Source organism: Haemaphysalis longicornis, unplaced genomic scaffold (genome assembly GCF_048455015.1).
Source record: "Haemaphysalis longicornis isolate Haplotype H1 unplaced genomic scaffold, Haemaphysalis longicornis Haplotype H1 scaffold_4, whole genome shotgun sequence".
Lineage (NCBI taxonomy): Eukaryota > Metazoa > Arthropoda > Arachnida > Ixodida > Ixodidae > Haemaphysalis > Haemaphysalis longicornis.
Genome location: NW_027526361.1, coordinates 55,691,537 through 55,707,492, shown reverse-complemented (window position 1 = coordinate 55,707,492; position 15,956 = coordinate 55,691,537). Strand labels below are relative to the sequence as shown.

General features: G+C 48.3%; 1 protein-coding gene across 2 annotated transcripts in view; it reads right to left on the bottom strand.

Annotated features, from left to right (window-relative positions):
* The window catches only part of LOC144178725 (uncharacterized), a 56,192-nt gene that overhangs the window by 34,533 nt on the left and 5,703 nt on the right, over positions 1–15,956 (bottom strand). For both annotated transcript variants that reach the window (XM_077706797.1, XM_077706798.1), the window contains exons 3-8: positions 15,364–15,531; positions 11,272–11,427; positions 9,970–10,188; positions 8,376–8,605; positions 6,310–6,763; positions 3,190–3,339 (exon numbers count right to left, since the gene is read on the bottom strand). In XM_077706797.1, the coding sequence (XP_077562923.1) occupies positions 3,190–3,339; positions 6,310–6,763; positions 8,376–8,605; positions 9,970–10,188; positions 11,272–11,427; positions 15,364–15,531 (1,377 nt within the window). The remainder of the gene's footprint in view (positions 1–3,189; positions 3,340–6,309; positions 6,764–8,375; positions 8,606–9,969; positions 10,189–11,271; positions 11,428–15,363; positions 15,532–15,956) is intronic.

The following is a 15,956-nucleotide window of genomic DNA, read 5'->3' as shown; positions in this document are numbered from 1 at the left end:
CAATTTTCTAAGCGGGCGCGTCGCCGCGTGCTCCTGTCGCTTGTGTCCACGACCGGCTTTCTCGAGTCACTTCTGTCTGACATGAGTGCCATAGGCTCGAAGAACACTCGGCGCTCGTTTACGGCAGCGTTTAAGCGGGCTGCTATTCTTCATGCTGAGGAAACAAACAACTGTGCAGCAGGACGGAAGTTCGGAATCGGTGAATGTGTGGTGCGGAAGTGGTGGCTTCAGCGCGAGGAAATTTTCTCATGCGACTCCAAGCGCCGTGGCTTTCGCGGGCCTAAGTCTGGCCGCTTTCTGGAACTAGAGACGAAGCTTGCGGCCTACGTGACTGACCCACGCGATTGATCGCTGTTGGTCACCTGCGAAATGGTCACGCAGCAAGCCCGTGTCTACGCTGTTCAGGCAGGGATACCAAGGTCTCAATTCAAAGCTAGTAGGGCCTGGGCGTCTAAATTTATGAAGAGGGCAGGTTTTTCTCTACGTCGCCGCACCAGCGTGTGCCAGAAGTTGCCGGCCGCATACGAGGAGGAAGTTCTCGCCTTCCATGGGCACTTCCTTAAACTCCGCGACACCCGACGGTACTTGCTTGGCCAAATCGGCAATGCCGACCGAACTCCCGTCTACTTTGACATGACGAGCAACACAACAGTGAGCGTGAAGGGTGCACGCAATGTAAACCTACTTACAACAGGTAATGAAAAGCTCCGTTTCACTGTAATGTTGTCGTGCTTGGCTGATGGCACCAAACTCCGCCCGCACATCGTCTTCAAACGGAAGATGATGCCTAAAGAGGCACTTCCCAAAGGCGTGGTGGTATGGGTGAATGAAAAGGGTTTCATGACGGACGACATGGTCGTGGAATGGTACCGTCTAGTGTGGCTCCTGAGGCCGGGGGCATCCCTCAAGAAAGACATCCCCAACATGCTAGTGTTGGACTCATTCAGAGGCCACCTTACCGCCAAGGTAAAGGCGGTGCTCCAGAAGGAGCATACCGACATGCTCGTCATCCCCGGTGGCTTGACGGGGCAGCTTCAGCCTCTCGACGTGGGGGTCAACAAGCCTTTTAACTCTTTCGCTACCGCGCCTATCAAAATCGATCAATTTGATCGATACTTTTGGGAGCGCCTTTTCATAGCGTTCCAGGCGTTTCTCGAACAAGTAAAGCTGTTCGGAGTTAGATCAGAAAATGGCCTTTCAAAATCAGTTTTGTTTTCATTTTTGCAACGGAAACGTGATTTTTGACACGCTTTTGAATCACCTGGTTGTGGAAAAGGGGCGTGGTCATCGCGCCTCAAGGCTACCAACGAAGAATGCGTGCAACTCGTAATTACTCTGCACCAGCGCTTGTTTTTTGCTAGCAGGGCGTGAATGGGGAACTAGCAAACGATTTTCAATCGTCAGGTTCACGCTCTGACAGTAATAATCCCAGAAATCGGCTGAAAATGTCAAGCAGTGCCTGGTTGCAAAGCTACTTTATGATTTTAGGCAGTTTTATTGCCTTTGCGCAAGTTGTTCTATGTACTCTGGTAGTTCTACTTACCCCAGGACCATTCCCAAACAGTTTACAACAGTTTCGGTTTCGTTTCTGCATCGCGAAATTCATATTTAGCGCAACTACGCAGTTACCCAACTTCAAGGCTAACTGCCATGGCGCCTGAAGCGTCCGCGACTGATCCTCGAACAAAGCACGCCGCTCCTCATTTCCCCCCACCCTAACCCGATTTCTGCGATAAGAACTTCAGATGCAAGTCAAAAGGTCACACCCAGTCGCCAGATATCTGTTCCGCCGAGGACAGCGCTTCAAACCGGCCTTACACTGCCAGCTGTTCGCCTTCCAGTTTCGTTTTCATGCGAGGGTATATCCGGGTGTCTAATGTTGCTGCTTAGTTGAACTGTCTATTCGGACGGAGTCTCTGATAAGTTTTTGTACTGTTTCATTTGAAAAATGTTAGGTGGCGCTGCAATAGAGGAGGCTCGTTGTGCTGATCTTTTTTAGCGCGCGACTGCTACTCGGCCAAAGATCGCAGGGGACGATTCTAGCTCATCGTACCTCATTTTTGTGAGCAAGGCTACAATTGCGAGTAAGAAGATGATAATAAAGCTCAGCTTTATGTTTTGAGAGATAACTGACCGTGAACGACAACAAACACCAGCCACGGCGTTCCGTTTTCAACTTCATGCATGTTTTTTTCTGTATCGCGTGCTTGTCCCAAATATTGTGCTCGCTGTAAATGCAAAGTCAGCCATTGACAAGATGTTTTTACGTTATGTGGGGCAAATTGGTGCCTCTGATAACGTCAAACTGCCAGATTTATTCCAAGGAACCACCCAAAATTGCACAGTTTGAATTAGAGGTTGGGCTTCACCGCATGACACGAGCACCGTGCGTGCTAACATTTTTTTTTTATATCTGAAAAACTGTTCCGCGCAAGTCGACATTTTTTTTAGGGTGTGTTTTTGAAATGTTTCCCTGCAAAATGTATATTCTAATTTTTTTCTACTACCGGTGGTTTGATATACACAACTCCTTTTTTATCATTTTTTTCGACAACTTGACAAAACTTTTGATTTTGATATTTTTTTTCACAACTATGATATATGAAAACCTTTAAAGAACTGGTGTTATTGGAAAGGCCTTTAAATAATCTGCATTTTGTGCTCCTGCAATTAGTGCCTAAATAATTTTTTAGCAGAAAAAAAAATGTTTTCTTGGACCCCCCAAAATTGGTCAATTTTCTGCGGTAGCGAAAGAGTTAAAGACCTCCTGCGCCGCGAATACGAGTGGATTTCGTCGGGAAGCTGCGAACTTACGCCAAGCGGGCGTGTGAGGAGAGCCTCCCTGGCTACTGTGTGCGGGTGGGTCCTCTCCGCATGGGCGGCCGTACCACGCGATGCCGTGGTGCGGTCGTTCGCGAAGTGTGGACTCACACTTGACGACGACGTGCTGTGGGACTGCAGCAGCAATGACGACAGCAGCACCAGCGAGGACGACTCCAGCGACGATGATAATCCTCCGCAACCACGTGAATAAATTTCTCTTGTGTAAAATGCGCACGTTTTTTTTTTTTTTTTTTTTTGAGATGTGATTTTTGGGGGGGTCGTCTTACATTCGAGTCATCTTACAATCGTGTAAATACGGTAAGTTTTTCTCCTAAGTTAGGCTCTGAATCCCAATCAGCCTCTCACCTCAGAACTATCGGTTGAGTCCACCGTGGAATGGATGCCTGGCTCGACACTGTTGGAGGTGTCCACAAGGTCTGCGCTGGAGGACACGTAGTTGTGGATGGCTCCGTTCTGGTGGCAGACCTGATTGGCCGCATGGTACTGCTCGACGTCCTGCAGAGAATGGCAAATATCATAATCATCATTAGCATCATCAGCCCGTCTACGCCCACTGCAGGGCAAAGGCCTCTCCCATAGATCTCCAATTATCCCGGTCCTGTGCTAACGGTGACCAACTTATCCCCACAAACTTCTCGATCTCATCTGCCCATCAAAGTTTCTGCCGCCCCCTGCGACGCTTGCCTTCTCTAGGGATCCACTCTGTTACCCTTAATGACCAACGGTTATCTTGCCTTTGCATTACATGCCCTGCCCACGTCAATTTCTTCTTCCTAATTTCTACTAATATGTCCTTAACACTCGTTTGTTCCCTGACCCACTCCGCTCTCTTCTTGTCCCTTTATGTTGCACCTATCATCTTCCCTTCCATCAGCCGCTGAGTCGTTCTCAATTTAAGTTGAGCACTCTTTGTGAGCCTCCAAGTTTCGGCCCCGTAGGTGAGTGCCAGTAAGATGCCGCTGTCATACCCATTCTTCTTCAGGGACAACGGTAGGCTGCCATCTGAAAATGCCTGCCAAATGCACTCCACCCCAATGTAACAATGGCAAATGTAACAATGATTAAACTCATGTGAAAATAAAACATGGAAAGCATGCTTACACGCTAGCGCCCTCGCCTGTGAATGCTTATCCTATTTTTTAAGGGTATCCCATCATACATTCTGCCACATGGCCATGCTCACACCTTGCAAAAAAGGACTTCTGTAAGCTTCTGGTCTCACTAGCTCATTTGCAGGTGGCAGGGTATTGCGAAGCAGCTAGTGCAACTGATTTACCTTAAAGGGTCATTGACAAAAAAATTTTGCATCTTGTTTTTTTTTTTTTTGCGATAAGTAGCTAACGACCTTCTTATGACACGTGGAAACCTCATTTGCTTCAGCGTGTGACGGTTGTTTAATTAGAGGCGTTTTCAGTGCGGCCACTCACAGTTTCGGTTTCAGCAGGTGCCTCGAAACACGAGATTTTGAGTAAACAAATCTGACCACGTGACGGTCAGATGGATATCACCGAGCAGAGCTGCCGTAGCACTGTTCAATCTGCGTCGCTGACAGTTTCTGCGAATGCCCCGACGTACTGATCTCGTGGGCCGCTTAATTAAAAAGCGACCGTGGATGTGACAGAGGTGCTGCGAGTGCAAATTGCTGCCGTGGCTAGAGAACAATGCTCGACGCTAGAGACAGTGGTTGGGAAGACGCAAGCTGGGAGCAGCCGGCCGGTCTGCCTACAAGTCCACCTACAGATGTGTTCAGTTTAGCACTGCGGCGGATATTCGATCCCCACTCTCGTAGGTGGTGCAGATGACGATTTTTAATGCAACCCACCATCGCATCATCAACTCCTTTCTCATATGTGCTGCCATGTTTGGGACTTGGGTCCCATTTCGTGCAGCAGTAATGAGCAATCTCTCGAGCTACCTGCACCAGCTTGCGCCACTTCGCGGCCGTGGCAAACGCCTGCGCAGCGACCGTGCGGCTCGCTCAGTGCGCTTTTCGTGTCCCCGGCGCGTTTTCGCGTCCAGTGTAATAAAAAGCAATAAAAATAGAGTGCTTGGAATCGCTGTAGAACTTAGGTCGCGGCCAGCTGCCCGATGAGCTGACGAAATCACGACGCCTTGGCCGCCAACAATCTGGTCGTTCGTTGCTTGAGAGCAAAAACTCCGACCTCCGATTGAAACAGCGAGCCGGCAAAAAACGCCGGCAGTGCGGAAGCGGCCAACACAAACTTGTGACGTGTTTGGATGTTGTTTATTTACAAAATATCCAGGGGATGTCGATTGCACGAGGTCCTCTGCTGGCTGCTCGGTTGCGTTTCGCACACTTTAAAATTGATTTTAAATATGTTCTAGGCTGTATTTGCCGCTGATACTTTATAGATGATGCATGTGTGTTTACACCAATCTATCTCCGAAGTTATCTCGCCTTCAAAATTTTGTGTCGGTACCCCCGCTTAACTTCGTAACCAACCTTCCATACTGCCAGAAAAAGTTTGAATCACACAGTCAAATTTGTAAAAGACATGAAATGCCTGGCAAGAACCTTTGTTTTTACTCTGAATGTCCACAACATGTTTCACAAAATTGAAGTGTTTGCTTCGCGGGTGGATGGACTGATTGCTATAGCCATATCGAGCAGCAACGGACCACGAAATTCAACCACAGCGCTTAGTACAGCCTATCTTACTTTTTGCCTCTGTCAATTCCCTCCTTCAATCAAAGGAAAAAAACACACACACACACACACAGAAACTATAATACTGTATGAGGAGGCGCAATTCTTGAACAGATTGCTCATAGGTAGCTCCTAGGTTTTAAACAGCTCCCATCTCACTGATGCCAGTGGCTGCCTCTGTTATCTGATCTTCTTCGACACTCTTACTTCCACATAGTTGCATCTGACCTTGAACGGAAAGAAAACGCACTATTTTAACGATAGAAACACCACGTCTCCCATACTGAAGAGTGAAAGCTTTTTTTTTCTTTGCTTATGGCAGTCAGCCAGCTTGCATAGTGTGTGAGAGGGAATGCAATGAAAACCTTGATGACACATGTATCATGATGCATGTGTTATTCCCACCCCCCAACCTGTACTCTGAAGATTTATCAATTATTCGTACTGGTTATAGCAGTGAAAATATGGCACACTGTACACTTGCTGCTCAAACAAACGACTAGGGCGGAGGACATTCCAGCATGAATCAAGGGATAAGAAGGACGTGCAGTTGGGAAAGGCCATGTGACGTAGAGGACAGAAAACTCGATGACAACACGAGAAGCAAGCACAGGCGACAAAACAGACAAATGAGATACAAAATGGCATGGCATGAACTGGACTGACGTGGGATAGAACCATAAAAGAAACATTGGGAACATCCCCCACGCTATAGTAGACAACCAAGCAATGACGGGGTTGAGTACGACTTCAGTTGCGATTGATCATAAAAAAAAGAGGGAGAACAAGCCGCCCACCTCGAGCAAGTCCTCCGCATCCTCTCCCGTACTGCTGACCAGAGCCACCTCCCCTCGCTCGGTGACGAAGACGTTTCCGTAGAGGGGCACGGTTCCCGTTGGATGCACTTCCAGCAGCGCCCCGTGGCCGGCGGACGAGGAGGAGTCCAGCACTGCTTCGTCGTCCTCCAGGGCTTCGTCTTCCAGCCGCTCGGGGCTCGCACCCATAGCCGACACCGAGCCAGCGGCGCCCACGGCAGAAGAGGGACCCGCGTGCTGCAGCGCGCCACCAGTGGCAAACTTGTGCTGCTGCTGCTGGGTGGCCAGCATGGCCTTGGCAGCGGCGCCAAGGGAGAAGTTGAGGCCATGCACGGATGAGGAGGAGCAGGCCACGGGTGACGGAGAGGAGGGCACCACCGAAGACGAGGAGGCACCCGAGGAGCACGGGCCCTGCAGGATGGAGGGCAGCAGGTCCCTGAAAAAGGAAGGACAGAACAAAGTTGGGTGTGCATTCAAGCGAGGCCAGCGGTGCTGGCTCTGAAAAGTGGTGATCACTGTATTCAGCGGGGCTGCCAAAACCTAACCCTACAAAACAATTTGAAGCTGCGATAAGACTGGCAGAAATGAAAATGAGGTAAGCTCTGCCAGTGGCTTCTGGGCTCATCGTGGGTGGATTGTTATATCGGTTGCCAGATCTGTATGTGCAGGCCATTTATCTGGTGTGAAATCTTAGTTCAAATACTTTCGCCAAAGAAAATCTCAATAAATTCATATTAGACTGCTGCCCAATCTTGCAGCCCAACACTGTGTCAAGGATAAAGCCATTTAGCCACGACAGCCTGCACCGAGCTTGGGGCTCCTTGCTCCCAGAGGGAACACGTCCAGTTTGCATCAAAAGCATGGGAAGTTTTCACCTATAGAGGGCAAGTAATGCTAGCTATAATAAGCAAATAAACTTGCTTTGGGATGTGCTGTTCCTGTTTTACCACATTTTTTCTGCGGAGGGTGGGAGGGGGGGAGCACTGCTGAAACAGGGCCCGCACCCCTTGCTTTTCCACTTATCTACGAAGGAAAAGGGGTACCAGCTGTCTGTCTGTCTGTCTCTGTTCGTGTGCGCGCGCACGTGTGTGTGTGTGGGTATCTGTGTGTGCGTGCGCACATGTGCATCACACACACACACACACCCACAAATTTTGGGCATAATTTTCAAGGAACAATACATGCATGTGTACTAGGGTTGCCACCTTTCCCCGAAAAGAAAAAAAAAAGCCATGCGGCCCCCGGGGAGGTGTGGTTTATAGAAAATGTAATTTGCGTTAAAAAAAAGACGCCTTGTTTTCTTGACATGCAATGCAATTTATTGTAGCGTTTCCGTGGAGAGAAATAAACATAACATTTGCACTGAAAGTGACTGAGATTTTCGTTATGCTCTGAATGTGCTGCACTGAAAAGTAACCGCACATACTTCATTCATTAAAAGCTCTTTTTTATATCTGATCCACCAAAAGAATCCTAAAAAGTATGCAATGCATATAACATAATATATTTGATATTCATATATATATACACACGCGCAACACAATGCAATACTCGCAATACTATGCCACCTGGCGGCGTTTTGTACTGTTCCTCCACTTGGTCCACTTGGTCCCCCTCCATCTCAGTGAGCGCGCTCTCCCGCGTATTTTCTCTACTTGCATGTATTTGTTGTTGCGCAGCTTGTCAGGACATATTTATCGTCGTAGTTTTTGAATTGACGCCTATCAAACGCAAAAAAAAAAAGGAATAATCGTGGCACGAAGGCCAAAAAAGACAGCTACTGAAAGCCGATTTTAAGGACGGACCAACAATTGGCCCGCTGTCACAAAAACCGGTCGGGCCGGTCAAAAACCGGGTAGGTGGCAACGCTAATGTGTACTAACAACAACAGTGAACCTATCTGGTTTGACAGCCCGTGCAGAGTGAGCAGATACCAAACCCTTGCCAACTGACAAGCTAAATGATGATGTTGATTAGGAAAATTATGCCAACGAAAAGTGGGAGGACTTCTTTGGAAAATTGTGAGTGAACTTTTGCGAGTGACTCACTTGGAGGCCAGGTCGGCCACCAGGTACTGTGCCTGCTCGAGGAGGTAGCGCTGGGAAAAGTGGGCGGTGAGGCTGATGGCCCCTCCCCCCCGGCTGCCGGACGAAGTGGACGGCCCCCCCAGGGAGGACAGCGCTGAAGAGGCCGCCCCACTGCTCGAGCAGGAGGCCGCCAGGCTGGCCTTGTCCAGGAGCATGGGCAGGCCCAGGGATGCTGCGCTCTCAGGCCCAACCTGGAAAGGGGGGAGGGGGCCAAGGCACATTGACTAGACTCATACTTAGACCTTTCCCATTTCAGTAAGGACCGACACTGCCTCTAATGAGCGTGATCCCGCCTCCATGTCAGTAAGGAGGAGGTTGTGACGCTGACTATGACCATGCATGTAAAGTGACATACTTATAGAGAAACCCTTTCTTGTAAACAGGCAGGCATCCCACTCTGAGATGAAATCCTCCTTTTTCTCAAGGGGACCAGTGGCATAACGACCAACATCCCCAAACTGGCAGGGGGAATAGTGCAATGGAAATGGCACTTTTTGTCACACCTCTTGCACGAAGAAAATGAAAGGGTGTCATTTACTTTTAAACTGCTAAAGTGATTAGACAATGTTCACTTCAGTGCCCCTTAATGCCCGGTTCCTCAAGAAAGCAGAGCAAAGAATACGTGCTTTCCTCTCAATATGCCAAAAAACCATGTTCAAAGCATAAACTAATCTCTTTCTCGGGGTTGCAGTTCTACAAAAAAAAAAAAAAAAAAAAAAAAAAAAAAAAACTACCATTACCTTTGTTCTGTCTTTCACTCGCCTGCGACTTCTTTTGAAGGCAACGAAACTAGGCTGGAATTGGGGATTTTTGCTTTGGTGGTGCACCGCTCCTACAGAATGCCACAAGTTGGGCTCAACCATAGAGTTTCATACTAATACACACTAGAGGGAAATCTGGCGCCACTGTCTAGGGAAGCCGCGCTTCAGCGAGCGTTCCGTCATGCACCGGCCAGGCACATTCACTTGTTCTTGGCATGGCTCGCAAACAGGCTGGAAAGTTGCCTCTGGCTGCAAAAAAGCAACAATATTACTGCAGAAGGTTAATCAAATTTGTTTTGTTACGATAAAACTAAAGCTTCAGAAAGATTGATTTGTTAGGGATTATATACAAGCCTCATGGAAGATGAACATGAAAACAATGTTACTGGTTATAGTTGATTTTGGCTTCGAGACAGAAAAGAAGCCATGCGCCTAACCAAGCTAGAACCAAGCCAGGTAGGCGAGGAACGTCGCTACAGTAAAACCTCATTACAAGAGACGCTGTTACAAGAGACACTTGGCTATAAGAGACATCTAAATGAAAGCTATTTGGTTGGTCTTCTAATGTTCACCATGTTATCAACAATGCATACAAGAGACCTTGGTTACAAGAGACACGTTTCCTGGGTCCGTTGAGTGTCTCTTGTACCGAGGTTTTACTGTAGCTGCAATGGCGCTGCCCACGGCGGCCCAGGAATGCAGCGCCAGATTTCCCTCTAATATATATCAGCATGAAACTCTAGGGGCTCGGCCTTGCCGCCACCTAAGATGACCGGCCACGGGTGGTCACTAACCGTGAGCTGGGACTCCAGCCTGAGGGCAGCCACGGCAGCGGGCTCCTCAGCGGCTCCCCCTGGCAGTACGAGCAAGGCGGGTGACTGGGAGGGCGGAGGCGAGGGCGAGGCCGACGACGGCTGCGCTGCCAGGTGGTGGCTGGTGTGGTGCCCGTGGTGCAGGGTGGCCGAGATGTCCACCACCGAGTCACGCGAGCTGCTTGAGGCCACTGACCGGTGCTGCAAGAATAAGCACGAACACCCGGCATAGTAAGGACACGCAAGTGCACAAAAGAATCAGAAAAAAATAAAAAAATAAAAAATTAATAATAATACTAATAAATAAAAATAAAATAAAGAATAAAAGAATAAATGAAGTGATTACAGGTGACACGAAAGCACTCATTCTCAATCCACTCCCTGTGTTAGTGATAAGTAGGTGACCTAGCATTACTTTTTTAAAGAAGGCAGAAGGACAATTTTCCTTTACATTACACTAGACAATGTATCCCTGCAAGTCTTGTCTTTAGGAAGCATCACAACCTCGCTGTTTAAGAAGGAGTGTGGCATGTCATTTACACACTCATCAGTCAATTCTCCCACAAGCAGGTTTGTGCTTCCACCCCAAACTCCCTTACCATACCATTGGGGATTGACCCTGCCACTAATAAATGTGATCTCACTCCCGCCAATTCTTGATCACACACCTTCATGCTAATGAGGAGGAAGCTGTGGTGCTCACTACAACCATGCGAAGTGACACGCATGCAAAAAAACCCTTTCTTGGAAACAGGCAGGCATCGCATTTTAAGACGAAAGCCTCCTCCTTCTCCAGGGCACGAGTGGCATAAGAAGGCTACGAAATTTAAAATGCTGCTGTAAAGGGCCTGCATTGCGTGGGATACAACTATGGTGGAATTCCCTGACTTATGCATGTACAAACAAATGTGTCGCTGGAGTCTACATCACTTTTAACGATAGAAGTTCTGCAGTCTCTCCAGGCTTGCAGTGCACAAAAAGGACCAATGCATGGCCATCGTACAAGCAGGGGTCGAATTGTGAGTTTGTCTGTTTCAACAATGTCCATTTCACGTCTGTTTCAGTCGTGACGTAGTTGTACTTGCAAGAGGCAACGTCTTGCACAGAAACCGAAACTCCACCTTGCTTGCGCTACATCACACCTGATCGTCTGCTTTCAGCCAATGAGGGCTCACTCAAGACGGACACTCTGAAACGGACATCACATGGACTAAACTGACAATTCCACTCCAGGACACTTTGTAGACAAAACGCCAAAACAAACTGCAGTCACAAAGAACTTGCCAAGTCGAGGACTTGGGACATGGCCACCATGTCATCCGCTGCCCTCTGCTCTATCTCCTGGTCGTAGTGCTGCAGCTGCTGCTCAGAGTCCGAGGTGGGCACTGGAGCCTCGCGGAATGCGGCCACAGCGAGTCGAGACAAGCTGTTAAATGGGACCTGGGGAAAGCACGTGCAGATGAAAGAGGCAGTTAAAGCAGAAGAATTACATATAGAGTATCCACCATGTAGAATGTTTACATTACCAATTGAAAACCACCAAGAAACCACTGCGACACCTCCAGCAAGCAAGTTAAAACGCACAAGCCCAAATACAGTACCGAAATCAATGCTCAAGCCAGACGTAATGGTTTATGGCAGCAGGATTCTAATTGAAACTTTGGCGGTTTTACGAGGCAAAGCTACACCTGGACTTCGGATTAATTTCAACCACCTGGAGATCCTTATCTAGAGGAGAAAGTAAGCAATAACACTGCAACTTTAACACCAGACTGAACCCATTGCCCTCCTCGCCAAGAACGCGCCATTTTAGAGCGCCCTGACCCAAGCATCGTGCATACCACCAAGTGCCATTTCACGCAAATCACCCAGAGGTGTTCGACGTAGGCAGTTGCGAAACTCCGCCTCAAAAAAACGACCCGCACTTGGACCCCCCCTGCTTTGGATCGTGCGTAAAGTGGTGCCACTGCAGCCATTGCACGCACTATCCAAAAAACACAGTACAGTAGAATCTCGATGATACGAATCTCGCAGGACCGCGAAAAATATTCGTATCACCCGAAATTCATATGAACCAACACAGACCAAAAAATTGAGCACTAAAAAAAGTTTTCGTTTATTTCTTTTCTTACTTTCACGGGAAGAAGTCCGCGATTTTTTCTGCTTTTTTTTTTTTTTTTAACCTCCATGTTGCCAAGCGGTCCTTTCTGGAGCACATAAAACTTCGCACTCGTCTTCTCACTCGCAGTTCCCAAGCTCACTACATGTCGCAACGGTCAAGGCATAAACCGCATGGCGTTTTTGCATGCGATTCGTGCACGTTGGCTTTGCGCGTGCAATCATTTCACGCCCGCGTCGAGGATTCCACGCCCCCACGGCAGCTTCTGCCTCAGTCAGAAAATGATGCGCGACCCACACGGCAGTGGGAGGAGCCTGACGACTTGCGCCAATGGGGGGGCGTGCGTCTCATGGTGGCAGTTTCGAAGCACTCGAGACAGCCAGCTGGTTCCACCGGAAATGTGTTATAGCACCGTTTTCGCCCACATTATCAGCTCCTTTACCGCACAAGCAACTTTGTGTGTGCTTTGAGCGGCATTTTAAAGAGCGGTTAGAAGCGGTCGCTCAAGCGCATCGCACCACTTCATGGCTGAAGCCCTGACATGTTGCCACTGCTGGCTGGCCTGGCCGCGCGCATCGTGCCGGTGGTTCCGCGGTGGCATCAGCGCGCCTGTGGTGTGTGAGGCGCGTTTTCGCGAGCAGAAAACAACAGCCTGGCAATTCCTGGAGAAAAGGGTCAAACACATGAGTGGAAAGGGACGCGTCTGCCCTGAGATCCGGTTTGGCTGTTGGATGACCCGCTGCCCGGCCGCTCCCGCGTGCATCCAACCTACTAGATATTTTGATGGGCCGCGTCGAAAAACCGGATTGCTCGGACAGACATGTGTCCCCCGCTAAAGAGTGACAAAAAGGGGAGAGAGAGCCTGTAGTACGTCGTCGTCGCTTGTTCGCTTGGCAGTCAGGCGCCTCGTTCGTATCATCCGCCGGGCCGCGCAGGTCCGTTTGTAACAGCCGAAATTTTGTGCATTGCAAACAATGCAATTTTGCCAGAACTTCTCAGAGATTGTATCATCCCAAAATTCGTATCATCGAGATTTCACTGCAATTATTCAAACTGACAATTTAACGTTAAACTTTAAAGGTGCGTAATATTTTTCTTTTGTATTTTCTTACGTTATTTCTTGTTTATTTAAGTGCAGTTTTTTGTTGCGATAGTTTCTGTGTCTGCGTAACCGCCTCCACTGATTGGCGCTTGCGCGGGCACTAGGTCCGACCTGAAGTACTAAATTTTGCAGTTCTCACTCGGCCTACATCACACTGAATGCCAAAACTAGCCCAGTAACTGATCAAGTGGCTCTAAATAATCCTTTAAACCTTGCGTAAAGCCGTCGAAGCGAATTTTTAAATCTTTTTTTTGCCGCCGGAAGACCACAGATGACGCGCAGCAGACTATATAATGCGCACGCGACAACACATCTCGGTGAACACATAGTCGCATTTTTTTACTACTCTTGGTTCAAATGCAGGGGTGAGACAGCTGAATCAGATTTGGGAGCAGTTTTTGGAGCAGCGAAATCTCGATTTTGGAGCAGAAGAACCTTGATTTGGAGCAGAATGATGACATTTATTATGTCACCTTACGAGCCTAAAAATCAAATTTTTGGCAACTCGGGGGGAAGGGGGAGTGCACTTTTTAATGGGTTTTGAACGTACATAACACTGAAACAGCCTTTCAATTAAGTTTTTTCTACTAGAGTATCACAAGAAGCGAACTGCACTACCTTTTTACAAGCCATTTATAAATTCTTAGGCTCTATGCATAGATAGCATGGAGTGCCGTTGAAAACATCGAATCGAAAAACTAAGCAATTGCAAGGCATTTTCATTATCATGTGAATGCTGAAATTATTATATTTGTAATCCCAGACTCTGCTTTACACACAATTGTAGAGGCATGGCAAAAGTTGCGCAAAGGCAGATGACAATCTTCGCACCCCACCAGCCCATTTAAATCCCCAAGGTGCGTATTCACTACGATCGCAATTTGAATAACGCTGGTATAGTTTAACCACCTGCCTCTTGGCATTAAAGTTCACTTCAGATAGATAAACCATTATTATCGGCCACTATCGGCAGTGGCCATTATCGGCCACTGCTAGAACTTTTTGCGGCGATGTAGCCTGCGCCGCCACTTCTGCAGTGTCGATCGTCCCATTTCCGCCACTCGCAAGCTCGCTGTCAAAGGCAGCAATAACTCAGCGTTTTATTATAACACCGCAATGAGTGTAAAATTTCACTTCAAGCACGCACCGCGCCTCGCACTCGAGGCCGAAACACGGCGAATTCGCGGGCCCCATGTTGTTTTTGATGAACACGACCCCGTTCTTCGAGTCACGCAACTTCCCTCAACAGATCAAAGGACTAAATGAAAACCCAGCCACCCACATAAACAAAACCACAGTATAAATGGGCGAAGAGCACTCTGCCTGAACCACGAAATCGGCTTCGCCCGACGGCCATGTTTTCCAATATGCACCTATATATGCACCATATGCACCACACCATATGCACCATATGCACCAAGATGGCTCCTATATGCACCACACCAAGATGGCGGCACCCAGTAATGTCGTTCCGGAGATACGGCGCTCCGAAAATTGCCGTCTTTTCATCAATTTTCACCAGTAGTTTGTCGCCTGAGTACACATACGTATTTTTTTCTACAGGACCGTGCAGTTGTTTTTCATGGGAAAACTTAAAAAAACCCGACATGGTGACCTTCGAAAAAACTATCTTGGGGACAATTTTATGCGGGTTTTTTATTGAATGATCAATCAATTAAACCTTTACAAACAGGATCATCTTGGGGGTGCTGGAAAATTATGCCGTCAGTAAGCGTTTTCCCCCACTGAAACTGGCGGGAGCGTTAAAATCCTTGGCTCTCAGACTGTTTTGGAGCAGTTTGGCGCAATTTTTGCAATTTTCAAGCTTTTGGAGCAGCCTGGTGCAGGAAAGCAGATTTGTATCAAAAGTGCGCAATATGCGCAGCTGTCTCACCCCTGCAAATGCATACAAAACGTTTGTGTGGTTGAACATGTTGGGCTTCTGTGGCACAACAAGTTTACGTACGCACCCAAATACCATTTTTAGCCCAGGTCGCCGAGTGGCGAACCGCATTGTATGGTTGACTGTCACCAATAGATGGTGCCACTGTACGGAAAAAATCCAAAACATTGGACCAATCGCAGGGCCACTTTTTGATGCATGGGGCCTATGGGGAGTTTTGCAACTCCTACATCAAGTAACTCTGAAAATCACCTGTATGTAGGTTTCAACCGGGGTGCCAGAGGAGGGCTGCTGCTGTGAGTAGGGCTCTTCGTGGTAGACGACCAGTGCCGACTCCCGGTCGCTGGCCGCAAACTCTTGTCGTTCATAGTGATGCTGCTGCTGGTGCAGGGAGACAGGGACGCCACTGGCGTAGTCCACCTGCACAGTGGTGAGGTGGACCGCTGATGTTCGGAGGCCAACACCCGAGACAGTAATACGAGGTGCACTCGAAAAATCAAGAACGTAAAGACGATCAACTCACAGCTCAGTGGTGCAGCAACATAATGTAAAGATTGCCTAACAAACCACCATCGCCTGTCCGTAAACTGTTCCCCCCCCAAAAAAGAATGATCGCAGATATTACTCTGAAGTCTTTCGCGCTAACGTTGCTGAATGGCAGTGAACATTTAATGCCAAGGGAATGGATGGTAGTTCTTCTCACCATTCGTGGCTATCTGCTAACGACAGGCTGACCTGCCATCACCCTCGAGACATGAGCACCAGAAGCAACTTTAGCGACGACGTGGCACCGCAGCCAGTCTTGCAGTTTCTGGAACTAGCCGTGAGGCCACATATTTTCTTTA